General features: G+C 54.1%; 4 protein-coding genes across 5 annotated transcripts; 1 reads left to right on the top strand and 3 right to left on the bottom strand.

Moving 5' to 3' along the window:
- Window positions 1-405: 405 nt before the first annotated feature.
- Window positions 406-2,049, bottom strand: LBX2 (ladybird homeobox 2). Its single transcript, XM_055539068.1, has 2 exons — window positions 1,845-2,049; window positions 406-791 (listed from the first exon to the last, which is right to left on the bottom strand). Exons 1-2 carry the CDS (start codon window positions 2,047-2,049, stop codon window positions 406-408), a joined length of 591 nt encoding a protein of 196 aa, XP_055395043.1.
- A 5,530-nt stretch (window positions 2,050-7,579) lies between these two features.
- Window positions 7,580-9,908, bottom strand: PCGF1 (polycomb group ring finger 1). The gene is made up of 9 exons (XM_055539066.1): window positions 9,752-9,908; window positions 9,225-9,330; window positions 8,915-9,067; window positions 8,691-8,762; window positions 8,459-8,564; window positions 8,246-8,279; window positions 8,051-8,137; window positions 7,830-7,910; window positions 7,580-7,726 (listed from the first exon to the last, which is right to left on the bottom strand). The coding sequence occupies exons 1-9, from the start codon at window positions 9,842-9,844 to the stop codon at window positions 7,679-7,681; spliced, it is 780 nt and encodes a 259-aa protein (XP_055395041.1). The 5' UTR covers window positions 9,845-9,908; the 3' UTR covers window positions 7,580-7,678.
- Window positions 9,909-16,211: 6,303 nt separating this feature from the next.
- TLX2 (T cell leukemia homeobox 2) lies at window positions 16,212-18,264 on the top strand. Its single transcript, XM_055539559.1, has 3 exons — window positions 16,212-16,926; window positions 17,376-17,613; window positions 17,716-18,264. Exons 1-3 carry the CDS (start codon window positions 16,527-16,529, stop codon window positions 17,930-17,932), a joined length of 855 nt encoding a protein of 284 aa, XP_055395534.1. The 5' UTR covers window positions 16,212-16,526; the 3' UTR covers window positions 17,933-18,264.
- Window positions 18,265-18,499: 235 nt separating this feature from the next.
- On the bottom strand, window positions 18,500-26,453 carry DQX1 (DEAQ-box RNA dependent ATPase 1). 2 transcript variants are annotated; one of them, XM_055539556.1, is made up of 12 exons: window positions 26,375-26,453; window positions 25,666-25,921; window positions 25,248-25,441; window positions 24,487-24,871; window positions 23,916-24,149; window positions 23,726-23,825; window positions 23,463-23,621; window positions 23,191-23,382; window positions 21,354-21,473; window positions 20,982-21,172; window positions 20,454-20,644; window positions 18,500-20,196 (listed from the first exon to the last, which is right to left on the bottom strand). In XM_055539556.1, exons 2-12 carry the CDS (start codon window positions 25,900-25,902, stop codon window positions 20,040-20,042), a joined length of 2,160 nt encoding a protein of 719 aa, XP_055395531.1. In that variant the 5' UTR covers window positions 25,903-25,921; window positions 26,375-26,453; the 3' UTR covers window positions 18,500-20,039. The 2 variants fall into 2 exon arrangements, with proteins under 2 accessions (XP_055395531.1, XP_055395532.1); XM_055539557.1 differs by lacking the exons at window positions 20,454-20,644; window positions 26,375-26,453 and having other exon boundaries at window positions 25,666-26,362.
- Between the last annotated feature and the right edge of the window lie 195 nt (window positions 26,454-26,648).

Here is a 26,648-nt window from a genome sequence, read left to right as displayed (position 1 = left end):
GGACGGAGGGGCCTGGTGGGCTGCAGTCCATGGGGTCACTAAGAGTCGGATACGACTGAGCGTCTTCACTTTCACTTTTCACTTTCATGCATTGGAGTAGGAAATGGCAACGCACTCCAGTGTTCTTGCCTGAAGAATCCTAAGGACGGGGGAGCGTGGTGGGCTGCCGTCTATGGGGTCGCACGGAGTCGGACACGACTGAAGCGACTTAGCAGCAGCGGCCAAGTCTGGAGTTTATTCTCAGCAATCGGGGAAGGTGGGCGTCTGGACTGTGAGCCGAAAGGGGCGTGGGTCGACACCCTCCCTCCTACCCCGTGAACCCGGACAGGGCGCCGGAGGGGGGGGGGGCGGGGGTGGAGGGGGGGCGGAGGTCAGCGCCGCAGAGCCCTTGAGGCAGCTTTGCCTTCAATCGTCCACCTGTATCTCCTCGTCAGAAAGGTGGAGCTCCGAGTCAGGCCGGGCGGGGCCAGGGCCGAGGCCAGGGATGCCGTCCGGCAGCGCGAGGCGGCACTGGGCTTCTGGGGACAGCGAGCGCAGCGAGGCCAGGTCGGCGCGCATCTCCTCCACGTCGCGCTTGAGCTTGGCGCGCCGGTTCTGGAACCACGTGACGACCTGCGCGTTGGCCAAGCCGAGCCGAGACGCCAGCCCGTCGCGCTCGGACGGCGCCAGGTACTTCTGGAAGACGAAGCGCCGCTCCAGCTCCAGCACCTGCTGCGCGGTGAACGCCGTGCGTGACTTCCGCCGTCTGCGGCCAGCCTGGCCGGAGCCCAGCGCGCCCGGGGCCGCGCGGCCTGCGGGGACAGGGTGGGGGTCAGCCAGGATCCTAGCCTGGGGGAGTCAGACTTCGGTCCTTGAGGAGAAGCGGGCGTGGGGTCAAGTCAGAGAGTGGGGAGGTTTGGTGCGGAGCCAGAAGGTGAACCCGAGCCAGAGCCGCGGACCCTTCCCGAACTTTTCGAGGGGCGACGGTGGTGTTTCAGCCCGGGGTGTGGGGCGCAAAGTGGAGCCGGTCTCCAGGATACCCTTGGGAGGCAGAAGGATGAGGGCATCTCGCGGGGTCGGGGGACTGGGAGGAAGGCGGGACAAGCCAGAGGAGAACGGGCGCACCGTCTGGAGTACAGGGCTGGGACTCTGAGGCCTTCCGGAGCCCCTGCTGGAGCGGACTTGCAGGTCAGGCCGGCACCAGTGGCGGGGGCCGACCATGGTCAGAGTAGGGGCAGCCAGCTGGCATGGTGAGTGTAACAGAACCCTGATCACGCCCTGTTTTAAACTCGTGGGTGTCGGGCATTCTCGGCTTATTCGTTTTGGATGACACAAGCACTCTCTCTTCGGGCCCAAAAAGGGGAGAGTGGGGTACAAAGGGCGAGGAAAAGCAGAGTCCCGAGTCCCGCGGCCCTTGCAGCTCTAGGGCCCCTCTGCTCCTTCAGCCCTCTCGAGAAGAGAGCAGCTTGGAGCGGAGCTTGGTCACTCGGCGAAGCCCGAGCCTCACCTCCCAGCATTTTCTGTGCGGTCCTAACCCTAGCTCACTCATTGACAGCCTTTTGTCTCCTCTCCGGCCTTTCTCTGTCGCGATTGCTCCGCCTACAGCGAACGGACCCAAGGGTCGCTCAGTTCTCGACAGTCTGGTCCTTTCCCCCAGCTCTGGCGGCCTCCAGGAGCGGCAGCGGAGCCTGAGAACTAACGGCGGGGAGGGGAGGAGAAGAAGAGGCAAACCCCGGCACGTGGGCCGCGGGCAGGGTGCAGATTAGGGTAGCGGCCAGGGTGAACGAAGGTTCGAGACCAGGAACCTGGAGGAGAGGAATGGGGAGAAGGCCAAGTCACAGTGTGCGACCTCGCCGGAGTTATACCTTCAGAGGGCTGCGGTGTGTGCCCGTCAAGTCCGCGGAAAGTTTTACTAGTCAGCTCCTCCAGCGCGCACAGCGGCGACGTGGGACCCTGGTTCGACTCTGGAGGCCGCGACACAGAGGGCCTTCGGGGAATCATGCACGAGCCTAGGATGTCTGCGATGCTGAAGGATGTCCAGGGTGTCCGGGGCTCGGATCCCGAGCTCATGGCCATCGGGGTTGTGGCGGGCCAGCCGCCCGCCGCGCTCGGCTCCGCAGCTGCCTGGGCCCCAGCACGGCTCCCGATCTGGGCCCCCCGCCTCGGACCCGCCCCCCGCGCTGGGCCCGAGCCTGTGTGCCCCTCCTCCTGCGCCCCCACCCCCCACCCCAGGTCCGCGGTGGGTCTGGAGCTGGTAGACGTCCCGGCAGCGGTATTTCTACAGAATGGGGAGGTGCGGAGAGAAACCGGCGGAACCACCGGCCAGGCCGGGCCGCAGGGCTACTCTGCGCTGCCAGACGCGGCCCAGTGCACACTCGGGCTGGGCCCGTCCTGGGCGGCCCCCAGATTCTGTGTACCACAGACTCCCCGCCTAGCCGCAGCTCTGGCTCATAAAGTCGTCGGCAATAAAATTGCCTTCCCTGGCCCCAACGGCTGGGGATTTGCGAAATTTCAAGAAGAAAGAGCAGAGCTGACAGTGGTAGGGTCCCCAGCCTCACCTAGTAAGAACCTCTATCTCCTAACCTGGCCCCCTCGTCCCGCCCCACCCCTGCGGAACTCTCTTAAAGAGGTCCGGCGGCTGGAAGTTATTAGCGTGGCGCTGGGGGCTGGGGGACTGGAGACTTGGGAGGACCGGAGGGCAGGGCGACTGTAACCGGGGATTCTGGGGATGCCAGGGGGAAGCAAGCGCAGGTGAGTGGATTCTTCTGGCTGTCTGGCCGAATCCAAGGCCGTCCTGCTACGGCTCAGAGGCCTCGAGGAAGTCTAAACACACGGAGAACCGGCCGGAGACCTGGATCTCAGGAAAGAGAACACAGCAAACCAGAGCTGCTGTTACTGCCCAGGAGGCCAGTGAAGACTGGCCTCCACTGAGGGCCTCCTGATTAGTCTTTCCATCTATCAGTCGATCTGTCTGTCTTTGTCTTCCTATTAAGCTCCTATAGTTGGAGTATGGGTCCTTCAGCCTGGAGAGGCCCAAAAACCACCCAGCATCTGCAACAGTGGGAACCACTCACTGCCCCAGAGCATCAGGGCCACTCACTGTAGAAGAGTAACCTCAAGGGCAGACTTCATCTACCCAACCAGATCTGGAGACAGAACCCCTACAAACCCAACTGCAAATTCTAAGACCAGGGATATTCTTTTCTATTTTATCCGAGTCCCATCTTCCTTCTCTCTCACACTTATTCTAGTCCTGGGCTCACACCACATCCTTCCACTGTAGGAAGAAGGCAGCTCTGGGACAGCACTGCTCACCAGTGAAGGTTCAACAGGGCAAGGATTTTGTTCACAGGTCACATCACAGAGGCAGAGAAGCCCCACCACTCCTGGGGAACTCACCATTCCTAGGGAACGTGGGGTTTTCTTCAAACAGTGCCATGAAGTCCCTCCTGGTCACCTTCTCTGTAGACTTCCTCCCACCATTTGTGCCGTGATCCTCTGAGTCCACCTGTCTGCTCTGGGGCAAGTGGAGCCTGAAGATGGGGTGCACCAAACAGAGCTTGGGAGAGCCAAGACACCTGGATAAAGATTCCTTGACAAGGACAGGAAGGCACTTTGATAATGGGGGTCAGGGAACCTCATGTAACCGGAGGCATTGACCTAGTCCACATCCAACAAAGGTGGAGAAACACAGGGTCTTCTTGATAAAGGACTCCCTCCAATGACACTCCCCGTCCCCTAAGACACACCCAGATACTCACATAGTACCTTCATGGCAGCCTAAGCAATAAACTCAGCCCAGTGGGCCCACTGTTGGGTCAGAGAGCAGACAGTGGAAAGCTGAGAGGCCTTAGGACCTTGTTAACTGATTATTAATGGTGGCAGGTGGCAGAGAGGCAGGAGGCCTCAGCCCTCTGAACCATGCTGGTGGTTTCACTTAGTCTGCAATCAAAGAAGGTCTTTCTAGGGAGGCTGCAGGAACTGCCTAGCTCACGTCCTGCCACCAAAAAGACACCGTGACCTTCGCTCATGCATCTTCTATGTAGCTTTTATGTCATCTCTTCTACTCTTAGTTACTCTTGTGTGTTCTTGTGGAGCGCTCCTGAGGGGCCTTTGCTTTCCTCCCCTTCTGTCTCTCAACCTTTTCCCCTTGCAGCCAGGCTTACAGATGGGGTTGGACAATGGGGGTAGGCGTGGGGGGAGGAAAGGGAAAGAGAGACTAGTCAAGGGAAGAGGTTGCTGACAGCAGAGCCCAGCTAGGGTCATCCCAGCAGCCAGGGATTTGTCCAGACAATTGTGGGGCCTCAGGAGGGGACTTTTCCCAGCAAAGCCCCTGGAACCTGAGCTGGGGAGAAACCAGATCCTCTGAGGGGTGTAGGAGGAGGGGAATGATTAATGAGGGAGATTAAGAGATTAAACCTGGGTTGAGGAGGGGGGTGTTCAGCTGTCTCCTAGGCTTCCCCCAAGCCCAACTTGTCAGTGGCTGTGCTCCAGTGCACCTCTTCCCCCGTACCGCCCACCCCCATGGCCCCAGCCTCTCTGCCCTGGGTCCTTAGAGAAGGACTTTCGCCTACATTCCTGCCTGCCACTCCCCTTCTTTGATGGATTCTCCCCATTGTCCCTTCAGAGGACATTTGGGGGCCCTCTGCTCCCTCACTTGGTAGAGATCCCCTCTTTCTCACTTTCTCTTCAGAAGACACCTCCATTCCCACTTAAGGATGCCTTCTCACACACACCCACCACCCTCTTTCAGAATTCCCTTTCCCCATCACCCCCATCTTATCTCTCATTCCCGGACACTGCATCTCTGACTTGCCTTTGTCCGCTTCACCCTCTTATCTTGCAGATGCCTCTACCCAGGCCTACCCCAGATGTACCCCCTCTTCTTGACATCCATATCGGCTCAATAAATGGCCTTCAGGCCCCTGGATTTCCCACCACACATGTTTCTCTGAGTTCTGTGAGTGAGGGAAGCAGGGACGGGGATCCTCAGAATAACCTCCTAGGGGTGGTGGATGACCGAGAAGGACAGCTCCAAGAGGCGTGCTTCTCCTCACCATCCCCCCATCTTAGAGAAAACCTGTTAACCAGGATGAGAGGGCCATGAGTGTTTAAGTGAAGAAACTCCAGACAGAAGAGCTGGGGCCGGAAGTCCTTCCATCTCACACACCTCTGGGATGGTTTTCTGTTTCAGAAAACGTTAATGCAGAGTGACCCGATTCAGACATAAATCTTCCTTACTTCCAGAACGCTGGGTCAGTGCGTTCTTTAGGCCTTTTACAAAATTCTCCGTGCAATTGCTGCCAACTCTGGGGGTCTGCAGGCTGGGGTGGGGGAGCAGTGGGATGCTCACCACCTCCACCACAGCCCGACACTGGCATACCCCTTGAGGCGCACTGTCCCAGGAAGTCCCTTTTCCCTGTCTCCTTACCATCGCTCACCTCCAAGTCCTGGGAGAGGAACCAGCCTGAGAGGGACCTGTCCTCCTCTGTGCCAAAGGGGAGAGCAAGTCTCAGTGCCCAGGTGAACGTGGACCACGAAAAGAGCTTGGTGAGAAAGGGCATCAGGAGCACGGGCAAGCTTGGCCCTGCAGGTGAGGACTGACATTTCCACCTTGGCACCCCATGAGGTCTGGGGCAACTGGGAGCGTGCTGGGGCAGCCCTGCAGCTGCTTCTCTGAGCAGGCATGTGTGTTCTGGGCCACTGAGCCCAAGAGCACTGCGGGCTTGACTTGCCCACCCTGGCACAGATAGAGACCCAAGTGACTCCGAGGGGCAGGATCTGTGTGGGGCAGGCTGGGGAGGGAAGTAATGGACCCATAGCTAGAGAATGGCGCGGTACCTGCAGATGGCCTGCATCAGCCGGCTGCCACTGCTGCTGACAAAAAGAAGGCTCTGCTGAGCTGGGGGTCAGGCAGGGAGCCATGCCACCCCAGATCCAGGCCTGAGTGCCTTCTGGGGCTTCTTGGCTGCATGTCATGTGTCATGAAAGGCCTCATCCTAAGGCTTGGTTCTCAGGTCTCCCCCAGAGTTATCTTCTGATTGGGCCTGCTAGACATCAAGCTGCCGCCAAGCCCCAACTGGACTATTATGCCAGAAAAAGTCCCCAGGGGTATTTCCATTCTCCTTACCTCCACTACCCCACCCCACCTGCCTTGGAAATGCCATTTCACACACAAATACCTTGAGAACAATCTGAATACTGTGGCTTGAGTGGGCCTGGGACTACCCAGAGCTTATATTCAGGGAGAAGAGAATAGGGAACCCTGGGATAGATATAATTAATCAAAATCCTCAAGATATGTGCTGGTGTGGAGGCAGGCCAAAGACTCTGGAAGAAGGCCTGATTCTGACTGAGGAAAGGTTTTCTGGAGGAGGTGAATTTACGCTTTCAAGAACAGCTGGGGGCAGGGGGTGGGGGATACAAATCAGGCATGAGTCCTGAAGCGTTGGAGATTCAGGAATCCTGGATATGGTACCAGGAGGGAATTGTGCCCGGGCAGTGTCCACCCTGGGCCCTGTTCCCTGCCCAGCTTGTACCTAGGGCTCTGCCTTGCGTCTGCAATCTCTCCACATAGGCCTTTCTTTTGGCCTACAAGCTTCATCCCTGGGGAGCAAAGCCCTGGCCTACTGTGTCCTGGGAGAGAGCTCAGGTTTTTTGCCCCCCCAGAGTCTCTGGCTCCTCTGGCCAGTTAAGGGTTTTTCACTATCCCCTTTCCCAAGTCCTCTGCCACCCAGTCTCCATCTAGGGTAGCTCAGGCACCTTCAGCCCTCACAAGCTATGCTCAGCGATCCCCTTGAACTCATACTGTCAGACTTTGGCCAGCGCCAGATTTAGGCTTTAACATCAGGTTCTGGCAACATCTATGCTGCCTGCACCATTCAGCTTGTCCCAGATTCCACAGCAGCCCATTAGCTTCTTACAGGAGGAACGCCTTGCTTTGGCCTCCAGTTCCCTCCTTTGTTCCTGTCTGGCTCAAACCGACAAGGAATGATTGCTAAACTACTCAATAGAGTTCTCACCCTGCTGCTTCACTCCTGTTCCTAAAAGGTGCCCTTTCTGGGAACCAGTTCCCTTCTCTCAACCGCCCTCTCCACACCCTGGCTTCACCTAGCCCAGGCACCTGAATCTCACATGGACTGCAGGTTTCCAACTGTGACGATCCCCAATGTGTTCTTGCATCCCAATTTTTTTTTTAAAGGCTCCTCCCATGGTGCAATTCTTTGTATTTTCTTTAAAATATCACTCTTCTTCAATCCTGCAGTGGCCACTATCAGACCCTAGCCCCATTCTCACCACTACTGAATTAGGACACCTAATGCACTCAGGTCTGCTTTACACGTGGTAGCATTCAAGGACAGCGAGAGCGCCCCTTCCCTTCACCAGAAGAGGAAGCTATGAGTGACTTGGTTCACTCAGCTCACTTTCTGAGTTTTACATATGTAAGGTTCTCCACGGCTGTCCTTTGGTAATTCACTGAGGGGACACCAACATAGAAAGGCCCTCCTTTTCGATGAAACTCAAGAAGACTTCTCAACAGGGAAGCAGGACATAGGATAAAGCAGGGGTGAGTGGCAGAACAAAACAGGGCAAGGAGAGCTGCTTTTTTCAAGTTTTTATTTCAAAAAATAAAGCCGAAGTTAATTTCACATAAATATCTGGGGAGGGGAGGGGACAAGGAAGGGTGGGGGCTTGGCCCCTACCTCCTCTTCTCTTTCACGCTGTATTGTAAAAGCAAAGGGGATGGCTAAGGAGAAAACAAGGGGAAGAAGTAGTCAGTGGGAACGTTCTTACCCAGAAGGCCCCCTCAGCCCACCTCTGCCCTGGGGACTGCCTTGGCACTGCCTTACTTTGCCAAACCAGTGGGACAGCCATATCTGCTTCATGGTCATGTGATCAGGGAGAACTTCATTGTCAAAAAGGAGCTGCACCTGGGAAGGAGACAGGGACCAAGTTTCAGAAACTATTCTCTTGCCCAGGTCAAGAACTACCCAAGCCTACCGTTGACTCTGTTCCTCCTTTCTTCCCCCTTTCCGTCCCCTCAAAAAAAAATCTACATGGGAATACTCACATGCTGGGGATTTAGCATCAAGCGATGACACAGGACCCTCCGGAGATGACGAACTTCAGCTCTAACAGAACACCGGACATATTTGTTCTGGGGGTTGGTGGGGGGCGGGACGGACAGGAAGAAGACAAGATGTGTGAGGGAAGGGTCATGGAGTGGTGAGTCTCTTGGAGAGGCCCTCCCCTCAGCCCCTCTTACCTGCAGGATGCTTTTATTCTTGTCTTTGCCAGAACTGGGGGGAAACAGACACAGGTTAGGGAGCCCTGGCTTTTCCCCTGCCCCCCACCCAGAACTAGGATATACTCTCTTGAATGGAAGACACTCCCTTACTGCTCGCCTTCTCCCTGGGCCCCTCCCTGGCTCTGGGTCATTGTCATTGTCACTTCAGATAGCCCATGACCTATCCTTCACCTCAGCCGCTCCAGGCATAGGCTCAGCTGCTCATCATAGCGATAGTAGTGGGCTTTTGAGTGGTCGAAGCTGCTGAAGGGGAGGCCAAGGTTGCTCAGGGCTGGCTCTGAGAAAGACAGAGTAACAAGGAAAGTGGCAGGTGTTCCACACTCCATTTTCCCCACGGGGCAAATCTGGGTGGGAGGAATGCTCTGGGGGCTTTACCTTACCCTCCTGCTACCAAGCAACATACCTTCCCCACTGGGCTGGGTGACCCGGTCCAAGCCTCGGGACTGGTAGAATTCTCGGATGCGTTTCTCTTCACCTAGAAGAGGGGAGTATGGGAAGTAAAATATAAGCCCTCTCTCATTCTTTGTTCCTTGAGCTGTCAATCTCTTTACCAAAGCCCTTGCCACCTCAAGCTGCCACCCAGCAAGAGTGCTCTAGAGGCCCCTCAAAGTCAAGTTGGTTACTCACTGTCTTGCAAGCCTGGCACTAGTTTGTACACGATGTCCTGCATGACCCGGTCCAGTTTGAGGTTGAGCAGTGGTTGTGTTTCATGGATCTTGATGTTACACATGGGGCAGTACTTGCTGGTTTGGAGGTACTTCACAATACAACTCTTGCAGACTGCAAGAAGAGAAAGGCAGACTCTCAAGCCTTCTGAAAACTGGGTTTATAGGTTGGCTGCGTTTCCTGGGTGGTTAGGGCAAGCAGCCTAGAGGCTGACAGCCAGCTTAGTGGGATATAGGGCTTGGAAGAAACAGCCAGGGTTCTGGGCACTCACACGTATGAAGACACTCTGTTATGGTGGTGGCATCCACGAAGTAGCCTGCGCACAGGCAGCAGACGATGTGCTCGTTCAAGTCTTTGATCTTTACTCGTACTTCCTCCTGCGGACACACCTTCCGTCAACGATCATTTCCCCAACCCCAACCCGTGTGCCTTCACGATCTGGAAGTCGCCACTCATCAGAGCCCACCGCCAACTCTGCACCCAGCGCCGTCAGCTGATTAGCTCCCAGAGGGTTGACACTCCCCCTCCGCCCAGCAGAGGGCTCCGTGCACAGCAGGGGTTCTCTCCAGCCTGACTCACCCGACCTTCCTTTCCCAGGGGAGCCTACAAAACGTCAGCGGCGCAACGCGCAGGCGTCCTAGCCTGGAGTTTGGCAACCCAATTGCAATCGCGCAGGCGCACTGGGCACCCTGTCTCTGCGCAGGCGCACTGGGCGCCCTGCCAGCCACCGCCCGTCCTCTAGCCGGCCCCAGTTCTCACTGCTAGCCGATCGCAGTGGTAACCCTGCCGCCCCTTCACCTCGTTCCGTAGTGGGTCCATCTTGTACACTGACTGGAGCTGGTTCCGAAGCCTCATCGCGATCGCAATCTGGCCCCCCTGAGGAGACGCCATCTTAAAGGCTGATCTCGGCCTGCTACTTCCGGTGCCGCCTGCGGGGCGGGACTTGTCGCCCCGCAACGAAGGCTTAGGTCTTTTCGGATTCGCTGACCCTCTGTAAGGCCCCGCCCATGTCCTTTCTCCCCGTGTGCTCACCTGAGCCCCACTGGCCCCTCCCCCTCCTCAATCTGTAATTAGGGAGTCCAGGGGGTTCGTGGGAAGGGGTCCTATCTCCTCGACCTCCTGTAGTAATCGTCATAGTAGACCCTACATGATCTCGGGACTGACTTTTGGAGCCTGCAAAAGACTGCCGCCTTCTACCCCAAAGGCCCGGCGGTCTCCGCCCGCCACCACTGAGGGTTGTCGATCTCCTGGGGCGACGTCCCTGATAAAAGAAACCCCTCTGGGTCCCCTGCTTGTGTCCTCCTACGCGCCCGCATTACGGAGCTTCATCCCGATGGCAGGGTTTGTCCCCCCTCCACAGCGGAGGTTTCTTGGAGCTCTGCGGAATCTCGTAGAGGGTGGCGGGGAAGGAGGGACCCCAGGGACTTGGTAGTGATCGTGCCCACCCCCATCACTCCCTCCTGCCGCCGAGGTTGGGGGGGGGCAGGCCCTGGTTAATGATGATGATTCAATCATCGGCGCCTGCGGAGGCCTGGGACAGACTAATGCAGAGCAGATGCCCAAGGAGGAGGGGAGGACGGCTAGGACACTACCACACATGGACATGCTGAGGCAGCGAGCTCCTGCGGTGGCATAGATCCAGTCCCGTACTTGGGGAGGATGCAGGGGCACTAGACCTGGTACACTGACGTCCCTAGCTACTTTCTAAAAAGTGGGATTCAAAATCCAACGAAAACAAGGATAAGATTACTGTGGAGTATTAACATCAAGTACAGTTGGACAATCAAGAAGCGAGAGATACCAGCGGAGACGGGGAAAAACTTTCTGGAGGAAGTGGGTCTTTGTGTGGGCACAATTAGAGATTGGGAGTAGGGGAAAGAAGTGTGGTGGAAATAGAAAAGAAAGGCATAGTGGAGAGGGGCCTGAAAGGATAAGGTGTAGATTTGAGAGCAATGATAGAGAAGAATGAGAAGAAGCAGAAACTTATGGAGCTGGGACTTTAGTGTGAGGGCAATAGGGGAAAAAAAAAAAACTTTTCTGAAGAAAGGGGGTTATCCTATGAAAGAAACATATTCATTTATCTTCAGAGTGAATTAGAGGCAAGGAGTTATGAGATAAGTGATTTTTAAAAATAACTACTCGCTATAGCCACTGCTTCGGAGAAGGCAATGGCACCCCACTCCAGTACTCTTGTCTGGAAAATCCCATGGACAGAGGAGCCTGGTAGGCTCCAGTCCATGGGGTCGCTAAGAGTCGGACACGACTGAGCGACTTCACTTTCACTTTTCACTTTCATGCATTGGAGAAGGAAATGGCAACACACTCCAGTATTCTTGCCTGGAGAATCCCAGGGACAGAGGAGCCTAGTGGGCTGCCGTCTGTGGGGTCGCACAGAGTCGGACACGACTGAAGCGACTTAGCAGCAGCAGCAGCAGCAGCAGCATAGCCACTGCTTACTTCCCTGTTCCAAGATGCCATTATCTCTTCTCTGGGTGGCTGCAGTGGCTTCTTGCCTGCTTTCTTGCTTCTACTTTTACCCTCTTTAGCCTAGTCTAAACATAGCAGCTCACAGTGATTCTGGTAAAACATGAATCAAAATCCAAAAGGATACATAGGAAATTTTCTTGAGTTGACAGATGCTTATTATCTGGATTGTGTTGATGGTTTCATGGGTGTACACATTTATCAGTGTATCAAATTGCACATTTTATGTACAGCTTACTGTATGTCACTTTTGCCTTAAAGTTGTTTAAAATGTAAAAATCAGGTGTCTTTTCTGTTTAAAACAATCCAGTCATTTTCCAATTAGAATAAAAGCCTTCAAGACTGCGTGGTCTCTCACAGTCACTCAGTCTCTTCAAACACACAAGACCTCCCACTGTTTGTTCCACAGGTACACCAGTATACCTACTGGTGTCCCCTACTTGAAATGCTCAGATATCCAAATGACCCTTTTCTTCCTTCAGGTCTTTACTCCATGAGGCCTTCATTGTGTCCCCTACTTGAAATGCTCAGATATCCGAATGGCCCTTTTCTTCCTTCAGGTCTTTACTCCATGAGGCCTTCTGTGATCAATCTAGATACATCATCATCTCCTACTCTTATTCTTCCCCTCCTCTTCCTTGCTTTATTTTTCTTCTTAGCATTTCTGAGTATATGGTATACATTTTCTTTTTCAACTGCCTCCCCCACTGGAGTGTAAGCTATTCAGTGGTAGGACTTTTGTTGTTGTGTTTACAACTATATTTCCAGTGCCAGGCACACAGTAGCTAGTACGTAGTACCAAGCACATAGTACCTTCAATCAAAATTTTGTGGATGAACACATGAATATGGGTGGTGGTGATGATGGCCTATATTAGGCTTTTTTTTTTAAAGAATATATTTTTACTGTGCTGAGTCTTCATTGCTGCACAGGCTTTTCTTTAGTTGTGGTGAGTGGGGGGCCACGGTCTAGTTGCAGTATGTGGTGGCTTCTCTTGTTGTAGAAGATGGGCTCTAAGGCATGCACAGGCTCAGTAGTTGTGGCTCCTGGACCCTACAAGCACAGGCTCAATACTAGTGGCATGCAGGCTTAGCTAGAGCATGGCTCCGGAGCATGTGGAATCTTCCTGAACCAGACATTGAACCCGTGTCTCCTGCACTGGCAGGCAGATTCTTTACCACTGAGCCACCAGGCAAGCCTGGCCTATATTAGGGTTTTATCTGTGGAAATGGAAAGGAAGGGCTGTGTATGAAACATTTCAAAGAATAATAGGAGGAAGTGAATAAGGCGCTTCGGGGGAAGCATTTCCTCCAGCTTGTTGGACTAAGGTGGCTACAGCAAAAGCAGGTAGAGCTGGCCAGAAGACTAGAATAGTGGGAGGGACTGAGGTCACAGAGTTTTCTGGGTAGATATATTAGATGGAACTATCAGAAAGGATGAAAACTGAGCAGATGTAGATATGGGTAAAGCTGAAGTCTGAGCTGTGAATGCTCACAGTCTTCAGTGGAAGAAGAAAAGTCAGTGGAGGAAAAAGATAAGCAGCAATTGTGAATGTCCAAAGATGTAGAATAATACAATATTATGGAAGCCAAAAGAAGGGATACCTCAAGAAAGAGTTGATGGTCAACAAAGTAAAACATGTCAGAGAAGTCTTGGATAATAGACACTGGATACTGGATATCTCTGAGATAGGGTCCATGTAGTGAAGCTAACTTACAGTGTCTTAAAAGAATAAATACTGAGGAAATGGAGACAGTGGATATGGGCAGTAAAGGAGAAAAAGAAACATAATTTCTCTTGAAGAGTTGGGCAAAAACTTTGTCCGGACAGTAGAGACCTAGATAGTTGGCAGTAGGAGGGACTAAGTTGATGAGGAAGCTGATGATATAGGAGTGGGAACCACCTCAACCATGGAATACTGCACCAACAGCAGGACGGAAGAGAAGATGCAGGAAAACAGGCTAGGAGTGTGGCCTCTCCCTGTGAAGCTGCAGGTTTGAAGAGTTGGGCAGCTACATGCATGTGAGATATGGTGACATGGATCCAAGGAAGTCTCTATGAGAGGTGGGGCTGCTGACTCCAGAGCTTCTCTTCAACACAAACCAATAGGAACCATGCTTTTCATAGAGTCAGGGAATCAGCAAGGTGGAGGCAAACTGAGAAACTCCTAGAACTGTGGCTGACAGAACTGGATGCCTTTTGTCCTTGAAGCAGAGCACTGAAAACTTTTTTTAAATTCCCAGAATGTGTGTGTGTGTGTGTGTGTGTGTGTGTATATACACTACCAGGTTTGTGCCCATTCTCCTCTAAGGATCAGTTGGGCAATCTCTGGGTGGCACAGCCATCTGTGCTGACCTCAAGAGGCAGGATGTAGAATAAGGAGGTATAAAGGTCTGCACAATGCTACGTTTTTCACTTGCATTGATTTATTCAAGAAGGATTTTATTCAGCCTGATTGGAGACACACTAGTGCCCACTCTCTCCTCCTAGGGACCCACCCCTGGAGTGGCAAAAGAAAGTGAAAGATGCTCAGTCATGTCCAACTCTTTGCATGGAATTCTCCAGGCCAAAATACTGGAGTGGGTAACCTTTCTCTTCCCCAGGGGATCTTTCCAACCCAGGGATCTAACCCAGGTCTCCTGCATTGCAAACAGACTCTTTACCAGCTGAGCCACAAGAGAAGCCCCCAAGGGAGTGGGAAAAGGGACTGACAAATTCCTAACCTGCCAGCCAGTCCTCTTCAGAGTTATTTAATTTACTGTCTCCCCAGGCTCTTTGTTCTCATCCAGGGGAATCCAGCCCATGCTATCTCTGAAGGGTTTGCCTGAACAGCAGAGGTTTCATGCTCTCTAGTAGCCCAAGCCCTTACCTGCTGAGAAAAGATGCTTGGAGTTCTGTGAAAGCTTAGGGAAGGTGATATTATTTGTCTTCTTCACCAAGACAAAAACAGCTACCAAAGGGCAGTACCTCCCCACCCTCAACCCTTTCAGAAGATTGTTGGCAGGGTGGGGGGAGAGCTGGATAAATGGGTGATGAAGGTAGACAAGTCTGGGGGAGGATGTTGCGTGTTATTAATGCCCACTGCCTCCCTGCCCCATGGTTCCCTGACTCAGCCTTCACCTTGAGGCTTCTGAGAACACTGAGGTTTTGTGTGAGGAGAAAGCCCTTCTTCCTCTTTCTTATCTTCCTGCCCAGATGCCCAAATATCACTCCTGGTTCCCTTGAGAGAAAAGACCTCTTACCCTGCCCTAGGCTCCAGGCTGCCAGCCCATCTGCTAGGGAGAAAGGAGGGGCAGAGTTTTCCCCAGGAGATCCTGGAGAATCAACTGGAAGATCCGTGCTCCCAGGGAGACCCAGCTGTTAGACTTAGAAGGCACTTCAGCTCACAAGGGTCACTGGCAGTCAGGATCAGAGCACCTGAGTGGGCTGCGGTGGAGGGGCTAAGGACTGCCACAGCAGGGCAGGGTCCTTTGGCCACCATGTGTCTGAGACAAGCCAAGCTGCTCATCGGGTGCCCACCCTCCGAGGGATGGTAAGAACATCCGCCTCCAGGCGCCCAGTCTCACCGGCTCAGAGGCGCCAGGATTCCCCCCCCAACCCCCGGGGCCGGGGCGGGCCGGGGAAGGTAATGTAATTCCGACCCAGCTAACCCGATTATGGCAGCCTGCACCGGGCCGGGTGGCGGCAGGGGCGGGTCTAAGGCTCAGGGGCCCGGCAGGCCCGGGGTCCCATCCCGGGGAAGGATGCAGAGTTCACACGCTCCCAGCTCCTGGGTCCGCGGCCAGAGGTCACAAGGTCGCTGAGCGGCTTCGGGCTTTCCCCACCGCCCTTCTCTGACACGCTCCAGGCACAGTTTCCTGGGCTTGGGTGGGGTGAAGCAGCTCTGCGAAATGAGGCGGTTGGGATCCTCCGAAGACTTCAGTAAGGTTCCAAGTGTCGCCTGTGGCGACTTCGTTGGAGGCTGGGCAGGAGTGTGTGAGAATAGACTTCCTGGGCGAAGAGTCGGGGCGCAGAGTCCGCGTTGCTGGTTCCCTGTCTGGGGCAGAACGCCAGCCCCAAGTCCTCACCGACCTAAATTGGCTCGGGTACAACCACGGGTCCGCTTTACACCGATTTACGGAAATCGAAATTCTAAGAAACATTGGACGCCCATTACTGGCGCTCCGGAGAGGAGCTGGAGCCCCTACGGGAGAGGCCGGGAGTAGCACCAGGATCACTGGCCCAGTGATTCCCCGCCCTAGCTCACCGGACACCCAGCCACACCTCCAACTGTCCTCTTCCCCATCCTCCAACTCGCCGGCGCCGTTCCCCAGCCGCTTCCCATCGCAGCCAGAAAGCCACAACGAAATTTGGTCTTCGACAGCATTTAGGCGGGGGCCACAACGAATCCGGGAGTCGTCAGGCTGGACCCATCGGGAGGCGAAGAGTGGGGGCTGTGGGAGGCGGCACCTGCAAGGAAGTTGGTGAGGAGAGGAAACCCAGAGGCGGAGGCCAGTGAGGATGGAGTCGCCTTGCGCATCTCGGCTGACTCAGCGCGCAGCGGCCGGAGCTCTGGCCCCTCCCGTGCAAGTTCATAACATACTCGCCACCTTCCCCCCTCCAACACCCTCACCACTCCCGCCGGCCAGTCTTGCCCGCGCTTGGAGCAAACAGGCGTCTCTTCCCCTTTAACGGCCCGGCCCCGCCCCTGCCCTACCCCCAGCCCCCACTGCCCACCCAAGACTGATCTGTCAGTCACTGCCCCAGCCCAAGTCGGCCAACGCTCTCCACCCCGGACTCGGGCAGAGGCCCTGGCAGTCCAGCGTCCATCCGCGCTTCAGAGTCAAGAAGGGCGCTCCTGGGGCCCCAGTCGGTCGCGCTCCCCCGGGATGCGAGTCCCTGCGCCGACACCCGGCAGAGGCCGGCACGGGCTGGGTTACTCCCAGTACATAGGGATGAAGATGTCCTGGGCGTCCCGGCGCCTCTCTGCGGCCAGCCCGGCAGGTCCCTGAAGCCACCGCCCTAAACGCTCCGCTGCTGGGCTCCCACAGCTGTTTGGGGGGCCCTCCCTAACCGCCAAACCTCCTGAGGTCCTCTTTGACCCGGACCCATGGAGCCGGGGGTGCTGGCCTCGCACAACCTCCCGCACCACGAGCCAATCAGTTTCGGCATCGATCAGATCCTGAGCTGCCCGGAACCCCCCGGGAGCGGCCTAGGCCCGGGTCGCACGGGCCAGGGCCATGGAGAGAGTGCGGCGTTCTCGGGTGGATTTCACGGAGCCTCAAGCTACGGCCCAGCGGCCTCGCTGGCCCCGGTACCAGGCAGCTCTGGTGTTGGTCCGGGCGGCGTGATCCGCGTCCCGGCGCATCGTCCTTTGCCAGTGCAGCCGCCCGCGGGAAGCGCACCTGCAGTTCCTGGACCCTCGGGCTTGGGCGGCGCCGGGGGCCTAGCGGGACTCACCTTCCCTTGGATGGACAGCGGCCGCCGCTATGCCAAGGACCGGCTCACGGGTGAGGTTGCCCGATCCCTCCAGTGTCATGCCCCACACTGACCCTGTTTTCTCATCTTTGATCCTTCTGCTCCAACTCAAGGTCCCTTTCATACCCTTCGCCCCTAATCCCAGGGGATCCTCCCTCAACTTGTATCTCTTGGTCCCGCTGCTGAGAGGCGCTGGGGAGGTAGCTGCCGTCGATGCTCGCGCTCTCCTCTGCAGTTCACTGTCCGCACGGCGGGGAGGACAGGGTGAAGTTTCAGGGGAGGTTTCTCCCTCACCCAAGAGGGAGGGCCATTTCCGAGGCCCCCTTTTTTTGTGTGTATTAGACTCTACTGGTGCGGAGTCGAGGTTAGGGCACTGTAGGGACCCGGCGCGGGAGCTCTGCGGCCTCAGCAGCCGCGCTCTCTTCTGTGACACCTCGGGCCACCCCGAAAACCTAGCCTTGCTCTTTCTTCCTCCCTGTAGCGGCGCTCTCGCCCTTCTCCGGGACGCGCCGTATAGGTCACCCCTACCAAAATCGGACCCCCCCAAAGCGGAAGAAGCCGCGCACATCCTTCTCCCGCTCGCAGGTGCTGGAGCTGGAGCGGCGCTTCCTGCGCCAGAAGTACCTGGCCTCGGCCGAGAGGGCGGCGCTGGCCAAGGCCCTGCGCATGACCGACGCGCAGGTCAAGACGTGGTTCCAGAACCGGCGCACCAAGTGGCGGTGAGGCGCGGGGCGGGTGAAAGACCGGGCTGGGCCAAGTGGCGGTGAGGCGCGGGGCGGGCTGGGGCTGGCCTCGCTGACCCCGCGTCTCCACCCGCCCAGGCGCCAGACGGCCGAGGAGCGCGAGGCGGAGCGGCACCGCGCGGGCCGACTGCTTCTGCACCTGCAGCAGGACGCGCTGCCTCGGCCGCTGCGGCCGCCGCTGCCCCCGGACCCGCTCTGCCTGCACAACTCGTCGCTCTTCGCGCTGCAGAACCTGCAGCCCTGGGCCGAGGACAACAAGGTGGCTTCCGTGTCCGGGCTTGCTTCAGTGGTGTGAGCGACACCTGCCCGACCGAGCGAGCGAGCGCTCTTTTCCGGACCGAGGCGCCTCGTGGAGCCCCGGAGCTGGGGCCTAGGAGCGCATGGCCGCCCACGCCGTGGTTCTGTAGCAGTGGAGCGTGTGAGGAGGAGCTGGCTTTGAGGCTATCGCCGAGGGCTCCTCGGCCACCGCCGGTTCGCAGGCCAACGTTGCGCAATTGCCCCGCGCGCTTTAATGCGATCTTTCCCGCCATTTCCCACACACTCTTGTCGCACGGCGGCTGGAACCGAGGGGCTGAGGGGGCGGGACCTGCAGTTTGATAGCCAATGAGGTGCGCGGAGGAGAGCAGGCTGGCTTATGGCTGCCCTCTTGAGGGACTCCGGATTCTTTCGCGGGTGGGGTGGAACCAGGGTTCCGTCGGGCCCAAGCTGTTCACAGGCCCCGCTGGGATTCGGCAGCTGCAGCCTGCCGGGTCTGTACCAAATGTGTGAAGGAAAGAGGGAAGGAAGGAAGACGCCAGTGACAGGGGAGTAATGGAGGAGGTGCTAGAGGGTGAGTCTGACTGTGACGGGAACCAGAGGGTTATCCATGCTGGGCATGTCATTCTTCAACTGTAAAATAATCGCTAAGGACTTTGAGCCCCATATTGTCTGTGTGTTTAACCTGCTGACTACGTCCTCCCACTTGCGTGCGCCTCACAAGTGAGTGGTGGGCGAGACACACTTGATGAAAGAGAAAATCTAAGAACACTAATCAGGCTCTGGTGTCCCTCAAGGACAGAGAGGGAAGCAATGGACAAAGTTAATGGGCCCAGGGGAGTTAGAGTGAGCAGAATCTGGCAAATAATAGGAAGTGATAGGCTTAAAAATAATCAAAGATAATTCTTAGGTTGGAAATGTAAAGGAGCAAGAAATCAATGGTGTTGTGGATGATGAAAGGAAAATTGGGAAGACAAGACCAAGATTAACTCTGCAGGCAAAACTAAATGCTAAACCTCGAGAGAAGGATCCCCTAGAGTAGGAAATGGCAACCACTCCAGTATTCTTGCCTGGATAATTCCACGGACAGAGGCATCTGGTAGGCTACAGTCTATGGGGTCACAGAGAGTCAGACACGATTGAGCGACTGAGCAAGCACACGGAAAGAATACATTCTGGAAAAATGCATTTCGGGGGAGGTCAGTTCATATCCACATAGAGGAGGAAATACATGGAATGATGAAAGCAGACAGCATCACCAAGGGAGGGAACTCTGAGTAGAAAAGCAGAGTTCTAAGGATTAAATGTTTCTATCAATTTCTATAAACACATTTATAATGTGTAAGATAACTGAGGATATCAAAGTTAATAGTCTAAGGAAAGAAAAGAGAAAGAAGTACCCAGCTGGTAAAAGCATGATGTTCCTGAAGTTGTTAGAACTTATGGGTGGGCCAGGGGCTGCTGGGAAGCTTGTTGCTGGAAAGTTAAGGATTTGGGTACAGATCCAATAGCCTTGAGGTTTAAGAAGGAGCAAGATTTAAGTTGTATGAGAACAAAAGGGTCGATTGTTTCTTATTCTTATAGCACCCCCATTCTTCCTCCCCTGCAGGCAAGAGCAGTTGATAGAGTGAGGTAAGCTTTAGGCAGGGTCAGAGGCCAACTGTAGTCAAACTACCTGTTTCCATGTTAGTGACAGCAAGGTCAGTCAGAGTACAAAGGCTCGACCAGAGGTGGGAGCCAGGCAAGAGGATATCTCTGTTGAAGTTCACCCTGATTCTTTTATATTGTGTTATCTTTAACTCATAGATACTGTAAATGCTGCTGCAGAACCAAACTCAAATTTGGTATCATATAAACAGAACTTTTATCGACCAAAAGGGAGCACAAGGATGGGTTTGGCATAAGTTGGGGGTATAGAGGGCATGTCAGTTCCTCTTCAATAAATAGAAGAAAGCTAAGGAATCAGTCCTACCCTGTATAGACTGGGGCTTAACCAATTTGCTCCGCTCCCAGCTCCATTTCTTGGGACTCAGGTTCCAGTATTTACATTTGACCCTTGGGCTTCTAAATCTGGATGGCTGCCTAGGTGCTAGCCTGAGAGAAGATCTCATGTGATGAGATGAATTCAACTTCACCCCATAGGCAGGTCACTGCAGGGCACAGGCATTCTCAAGTTCTTGGGTGGAGGAAGATTCACTCCTGGTTGAAGAATCTGTCCTTTCTTCCCTCAGCTGGTTCAGGAAGTCTCTGCTTTCACTAGGGGGTAAGTTACTCAGAAAGTATGGAGGAGCCAATTCCAACAGCCTGATAGAGACATTCATAATTAGATGATTTCCATATCCTCTTTCATAATGCATATTGTTGAACTTCTTACTACCCCTTCCACAAACCCTGTCTCCTCAAATCATGTTACTACAAACCACGAAGACCCTCTCACTCCCCTCCATTCCCACCCCTGCCACCCTACCCCCCACCCCCACTTAGCTTCTCTAAGTCTCCAGCTGTAATTTTGGCCCCAGGAAGAGGAATGGACAGGGCAGGAGGGGTGTCAGAGAACTCACATCTGTGGCTGAATTTCAGAAACAATGGAAAGACAGTTGTCTTTGGAAATGGAGAAACTGTGGTAAAGCACCCACAGTGGGGGTCTGGCAGGAGCCCTGCGGCTTCTGTAGCAGCAGTATGGGGAGAGCTGGGCCACATGCTTATGGGTTAGAAGCAGGTAATTTCCAGTTCCATCTGTGTCTCGGGCCACCTCATTGAAAGACAAAGATATTGAAGGAATAAGTGAGAGTGAAGTGTCAGTCAGTAGAAGAAAGAAAGGGGGGTTGAGAAAGAATTATTAGCAAGGGTAGTGAGAGTATTAAAAGTAAGGCATACCTCTAGGTGTTATAGTCCTACCATATTACCATAATGTATGGCATTTCCATAGCCCCTTGTACCCCAAAACATCAAAGGAAAAGTTTCTCCTGGTTCTAAAGAGTTCTTTGAATGGCCACCTGGGTCCCGATTTCAGAGGTGGCATACATTAACCTTTGCTCCCTCTACTTTCTGTTCCTTTTATGATCCTTGCCCCAACTCTTTCCCCCAACCTTAAGGAAGTATCCTGACACCAGCGCTTTCTGAAGGTCTCTGCGATTCCGCTCAGATCCAAAGGCTGGTTGAGACAAGGGAAGTTCAATCCGTTGCATGAGTTCTAGGAGTTCTCCCCGAAGTTTACGGGCTTGGCACAATGCTGCCCAGTTTAGACCCCGAGCCTGGCACCAAGCCTTGTCTGCTCCACCTAGGAACAGAAAGGGACCAGCTATAGCTAAAGTCCTTGAGACTTGAAGACTAAAAGAACCCAACTGTCAGTCAAAGGGCTTCCTTTTCCTGGAACTAGAGATCTGTCAGCTGGCTGCATACTACTTCCTCTCTTTGGAAAATCTGGGATTCTGTAAGAGGATGCAGAGCGGAGCACTCACTCTGTATAAAGGCTTCATACACTTGGATCAGAGAGCTGTGATCACCATCCACGTGTTCTAGCGCTCGACGCAGGGCAGCTTCTTCTGCACAGAGTGGAGGACGAGTAAACCCGGGGGCAGCTGGAGGCAGAAGAGAGGAAGTTCATTTGGGGGCATGAGAACAGATAGCAGTACACTGAAAAAGGCAGCAACGTCACTCTGGGAACTTTACTCAAAAGACTTCTAGATACTATGCACTTTATTGGACACTGAAGATAAATAAATGAAAAACAGTTTCTTCCCACAAGGAGCTTAGAGTCTAGTGGGAGAGACCAACATGTAAGATAGGTGTGTAGGCCAATATTTGAAGTTTGAGGATTAGCTGAGTGGAGAAGGGCAGAGGGAGTATGGCGTGGGAATAGCATGTTTGGAGAACTGCGAGCACCTACGATTATGGATAGAGGGAACGGTGTGTGTGGCAGGGTGGCAGGAGATAAAGCTGGAGGGAGGTATGGGCAAGGCTGTGCAAATGAGTTTACATTCTGTTTGGAAGGTAGAGAATAACTGATGAAGAAGAGTTTTTAAGAGAATCCACATGTTTGGAAGAAGTTCACTCTGGGAACTTCTGAGTAGTTAGGTGGCTACTCAAGGAATCCAGCTGAGCAGCGATGAGAAGCTACATTGGCATTAACTCTGAGTATGGAGTGAAGGTGAAGCTGAAGTCACTCAGTTGTGTACGACTCTTTGCGACCCCATGGACTGTAGCCCACCAGGCTCCTCCATCCATGGGATTTTCCAGGCAAGAGTACTAGAGTGGGTAGCCATTTCCTTCTCCGGGAGATCTTCCCGACCCAGGGATCAAAGCTGGGTCTCCTGAGTTGCAGGCAGACGCTTTACCCTCTAAGCCACCAGGGAAGTCCTTAAGTATGGAGAAGAACAGGTGAAGAACAGGTAAAATTTTTTTTAAATTAGGAGATAAAAATTAAAAAAACAAACCTGGAGAAAGGTTAGTCTAGAATGATAGTAGAGATGCTGAGGTGATGGTATGATTTTTGGTGGTGGTGGTGAGGGAGCAGATTTAAAAAGGGCTCAGCTCAGCAACAACAGGGGTGCTTGAGTTCAGTTCTGGGTTGAAGTTTTGTGGACCATTCTGATAGGAATAGCCATCAGGAGTTAGATATATAAATCCAAGATTCAGAAGAATGATATTGTAGCATTTCAGACCATGAATGTGAATGAACTTGCTCAGAGAGTTCAGGGAATGAGAAGACAAAAGGGGCAAGGGTGGAACCCTGAGGTTCAACTTACTTTGAACAAGCAGAGGAGGAAGCAGAGGAGGAAGAGCTCAAGTAAGAGATTAAGGGAGTGGCAAGAAAGGTAGGGTGAAAACCACAAGGAGCAGATCACAGAGGCTTAGGGAGGGGGCAATGTTAAAGTTGGAGTGGTTGCCATTCTCAAGTGTCCAAAGAAAGTCATGAACGGGCTCAGAAGTGCTCACTGGATTAGGTCTCGAGGCCACTGGTGGGCAGCTGTCACCCTTCTGCTGGGGTGGGCCTGAACTGGAATGCAGTGAGCGAGGAATACCCTAGATTGAGCAGGATGGAGATTATTCTGAATAATGAAGGGATTACAGGGTTGAACAAGACAGGTACAGTTTTAGTAAAAATAGGTAGGAGAGACTTGTTGGGGGACAAGAAGCCTCAGAGACAGGAGAGGGGAAAGTGATGAAGCCTAACTCTTTAGGCACAGTGAGGGCTGGGAACTAGAGCAAAGGGGAAGGGGCCAGCTTAAGGAGCACCAGAACGCCAGAGGGAAGGCTGAAGCAGTCCTAAGGGCCAGGGAGGCAAGTGATTCATACCAGTGAGCATGGCAGCCAGGGTGAGCATCTCATCCACACAGTCAAACTCGCACGAGGCCAGCAGGGCTTTGGCCAGCTCAGGGGCCAGGGGAAATTCTGACAGGATAACTCCCAAGTCTGACAGGTCCCCATCATCATCCAGGGCGGCCAGGTAGTCTAAGTCTTCCAGGGCCTGCATCAGTGCTTCTGGAGCTGGAGACGGAACAAGGCTTACAGGACAGGGGATCTCAGAACCTGGAGAGCAGCAGGACGTGGGCAGGAAGGGTGCTCACCAGGCCGGTCCAGGAAGTGACACTTCCCTGGCTCTGCAATCTGTCTCCTCTTTAGTAGTAACATCAGGGAGCTCAAATTCTCTGCCCACACTCTGGGCTGGGGCAGGCAGGGAGCCTCTAGTTCTAGGAAGGACTTAGGATACAGGCAGAGGCAGGATCCTGAGGGGAGAAAGATCTGGGAGAGAAGACCACTGTAGATTTCTCAGGGCCGGTGGTTGGTGACTCTTTTTGTGTTTGATCCTATTAAGGGCGAAAGCTCTTACCTGGTGGGATCCCTGCTGCCCGCAGCCGTCTTGCCTCTGCCTGACACTTGCTGACTGGTCTCAACACTTGAGATTCTGCTCGGATCTGAGGACTGTAAACCTGTCACCACCCCCAACCAAGGCCAAGACAGATGAGAGTGGGCTATTTCTATCTTTAGCCCCTGTGTCCCCCTCACTTTCTTTCACTCACACTTCGAAGCTCCAGTCCTGAGTCAATGACATGTCGGATGGAAGGGAGGGAAAAGGAGAAATCGGCCAGCCAGTGAGTGACCACAACTTTCCGGGCACCTGATTCTGTGTCCTCGTACACAGCCTGAACAGCTTGTCCACAGCCTGGGTGAAGGGGCAGCACCCGTGGTGGGGGCCCTTGGTTTTCCAAGGACCCTACTTTCCTGGACAAGGACTCACAGCACAGGGAAATTTCCTGAAGAGGTGGGGTGTTAGGGTAATTCTTACCTTTGTGGGTCAGAGACCCCTTTGAAAAATTGATGAAAGCTATGGACCTTCACTCTGAGAAAGTGCACATATTCATATAAAGTTGGGGTGTTATAATTTCAGGAACTCACTGAACTGCAAATCTCTACATTGTATGGAATCAAAAAGTTTTTATACCAAAACCCTGGAATTTTTCCTAAAGACCCCAACAGAGAATAAGTAGTAGCGCTCCAATGTTCCTAATCAGCATTGCTCCCATTCTCCCCTGGGACAGGAAGGGGCAGACATTCACCACGAGTACCTCCTTTCGCATCCCATTTTTTTACCTCCTCACTGGGCAGGTACACTAGCACATCTCCTGGAGCCTCCTTCCGACACAGTTCAAGCACAGCCTGGCAGGCAGCGTCTACTCGGTCAGTAGGGAGAGAGTCCCTGTAGACTGGAGTGGGGCAGCTGCAAGTCTCTCTGGGGACACACACAGTAGGAGGACCGCCCCAGAAATCTTGGAGCTTAGGTTCAAGGCTTGGGTCAGTAACTACAACCACTCTGAGGTCCCCTGGAAGGCTTCCCAGCCTGGCATCTCGCAGGAGTCCCTGGAGCAAATCTGAGGCCACTGACCGCTCCTGAGCCTCATCCAGGACCAGCACACCCCGGGCTCCAGTGCCCCGGGTTGAGGCCACCTCCTGCAGAAGCAGCCTGTCCCAGCAGAACCTGTTGACATTGGCAGTGGGCAGAGGAGTCAGTGTGGACACCGACCAGCCCCAGAAGTCCAGAGGAGCTTCCCCCCAGGGGGCCTAGGCCCAGACAGTAAAGGTCAGGAAAAGATCCTGTGACTGAGCTTCTGTGACCTATTGATGACACTGTTCATAAGCCATACTCGTTAGGAAAGCGAGACTTTCATGAGGAAGGTGAGGTTGAACGTCTGAGGTTGCTGGCTAGGGTTAAATGGCTGCATTCAGAAGTTGCATCATGCATGCTTTAAAAGGTGAGCTATTCTGAGGGAGGGTACGGTGAGATGTCAGAGGCTGGGTTTGTTTCTACGGAGTGAGGGGAAGGAGATTGGAGTTGGGCCTGCAAGGGGCCACACCTTAGCAGAGTGTCAGGCCCAGTGCAGTCTTCTTGGGGGATGCTGTATCCAACCTCATGACCCAGGGTCAGGTCCATTTCATCAGCAACTCGCAGGGCCAAGCTCAGGGCTGCTAGAGGGTAAGGCTGAGTCACAGTTACCCAGCCCTTCCGGAAACCTCTGGCCAGCACAAACTCCGCACACCACTGTGGGATCTGGGGTAAGCGTAGGAAAGGACAACCCATCAGCGGGACCCAGAGCTCATCAAAAGTACTGGAGGAACTGTGGCCAGTTTCATCTCTCCTTATTTGAGGAGTCCTCTGGTGCTTCACTGCCTGTCTCCTTCTGACCACCTCCCCTATTATTTCACACAGCAACCCCCACCCCACTCCCCACCTTGTCCCAGGAGGAGCCAGTTCCCCAGCCCCCCAACCCCAACCTGAGTGCTCTTGCCACAACCAGGCTCTCCAGACACCAGTACCACTCCACTGGGGCTACTCTCCAAGTGCTCCAAGAAGATAAAGCGAGCAGCCCAGACAGGCAAGGATCGGCGCTGCTCAAGTAGTTTGTAGTAGCGGGAAGAGAAGGGGAGCCCGTCAAAGGGGTTCACAGCCAGTTCAGACTCCTCAGAGTTTGGGCCAGACTCTTCTTCCAACCCGAGAAGCTGAGAGGCCATGGTGACTGTCTAGCAGGACCTACAGAAGGCAGGGCAGTCATCAAGGCCTCGTATTTGGTGACCGACACCATCTTCCCACCTCAGCCCTGATCCCTAACCTGTACCCTCAGGTGATAATGCACCGGGGTTCATCCTTCCCAGTACTTCTTGTCTGCCAGGAAACAGGGAAGAGTTGAGTCTCCAAGTAAAGGACTATCAAAAGTGGACTATTGGGACTTCCCTGGCAGTCCAGTAGTTAAGAACCCAACTTCCAATGCAGAGGACGTGGGTTCGATCCTTAGCTGGGGACGTAAGATCCTGCATATGGCAGGGCAACAAAGCCCGTGCACCACAGCTAAGATCTGACATAGCCAAAAAGAAAGAAAGAAAGACCTGGTGACGTGTGGGAAGGTCCCCTGGGGAAGAGAGTGAGGAACAGGAGGAATGGGGTCAGGAATTGGGGAGCAGGGCCACAAGGATCCTGGATTCAAACCTTTGCCTGCCGCTCTGAGACGCGTTGGAATGGCAGCCAGTTCCAGACCCACTCAGCAAGTCACCACAAACCCTGACCTGCTGTGAGGTACAAAGGTCAATTCCGGATCCACCCTGGGGCACAATCCTAGAGACTGTTTTGGGGTGGGGCCATGTGCTCCACCTTATTTAATCTAGTTAGGAACCTATGGAAAATAGGCTCCAGCCACCACACTGAGCATGTGTGAATTCTACAGACTTTGTGTACTGTGCTCATTAGTGAAAGGTATCCTGGG

Source organism: Bubalus kerabau, chromosome 11, assembly GCF_029407905.1.
Source record: "Bubalus kerabau isolate K-KA32 ecotype Philippines breed swamp buffalo chromosome 11, PCC_UOA_SB_1v2, whole genome shotgun sequence".
NCBI lineage: Eukaryota > Metazoa > Chordata > Mammalia > Artiodactyla > Bovidae > Bubalus > Bubalus kerabau.
This window is presented reverse-complemented; position numbering and strand designations above follow the sequence as displayed.

Bases quoted from the DNA above. Each gene is read 5' to 3' on its own strand.
- LBX2 (XM_055539068.1), bottom strand. From the start codon at position 2,049: ATGAGCTCGGGATCCGAGCCCCGGACACCCTGGACATCCTTCAGCATC. The intron at 792-1,844 runs GTATAACTCCGG...CTGTCCCCGCAG, and splicing joins CACACCGCAGCCCTCTGAAG to GCCGCGCGGCCCCGGGCGCG.
- PCGF1 (XM_055539066.1), bottom strand. From the start codon at position 9,844: ATGGCGTCTCCTCAGGGGGGCCAGATTGCGATCGCGATGAGGCTTCGG. The intron at 9,068-9,224 runs GTGAGTGCCCAG...CTCTTCTTGCAG, and splicing joins AACAGAGTGTCTTCATACGT to TCTGCAAGAGTTGTATTGTG. The intron at 8,763-8,914 runs GTGAGTAACCAA...CCCCTCTTCTAG, and splicing joins AGTGCCAGGCTTGCAAGACA to GTGAAGAGAAACGCATCCGA.
- TLX2 (XM_055539559.1), top strand. From the start codon at position 16,527: ATGGAGCCGGGGGTGCTGGCCTCGCACAACCTCCCGCACCACGAGCCA. The intron at 16,927-17,375 runs GTGAGGTTGCCC...TCCTCCCTGTAG, and splicing joins TGCCAAGGACCGGCTCACGG to CGGCGCTCTCGCCCTTCTCC. The intron at 17,614-17,715 runs GTGAGGCGCGGG...CCACCCGCCCAG, and splicing joins AACCGGCGCACCAAGTGGCG to GCGCCAGACGGCCGAGGAGC.
- DQX1 (XM_055539556.1), bottom strand. From the start codon at position 25,902: ATGGCCTCTCAGCTTCTCGGGTTGGAAGAAGAGTCTGGCCCAAACTCT. The intron at 23,622-23,725 runs GTAAGAGCTTTC...TTCTCCCCTCAG, and splicing joins GGCAGCAGGGATCCCACCAG to GATCCTGCCTCTGCCTGTAT. The intron at 20,645-20,981 runs GTTGGGGGAAAG...TCTTTCAATGAG, and splicing joins TGTCAGGATACTTCCTTAAG to GTGGCCCGAGACACAGATGG.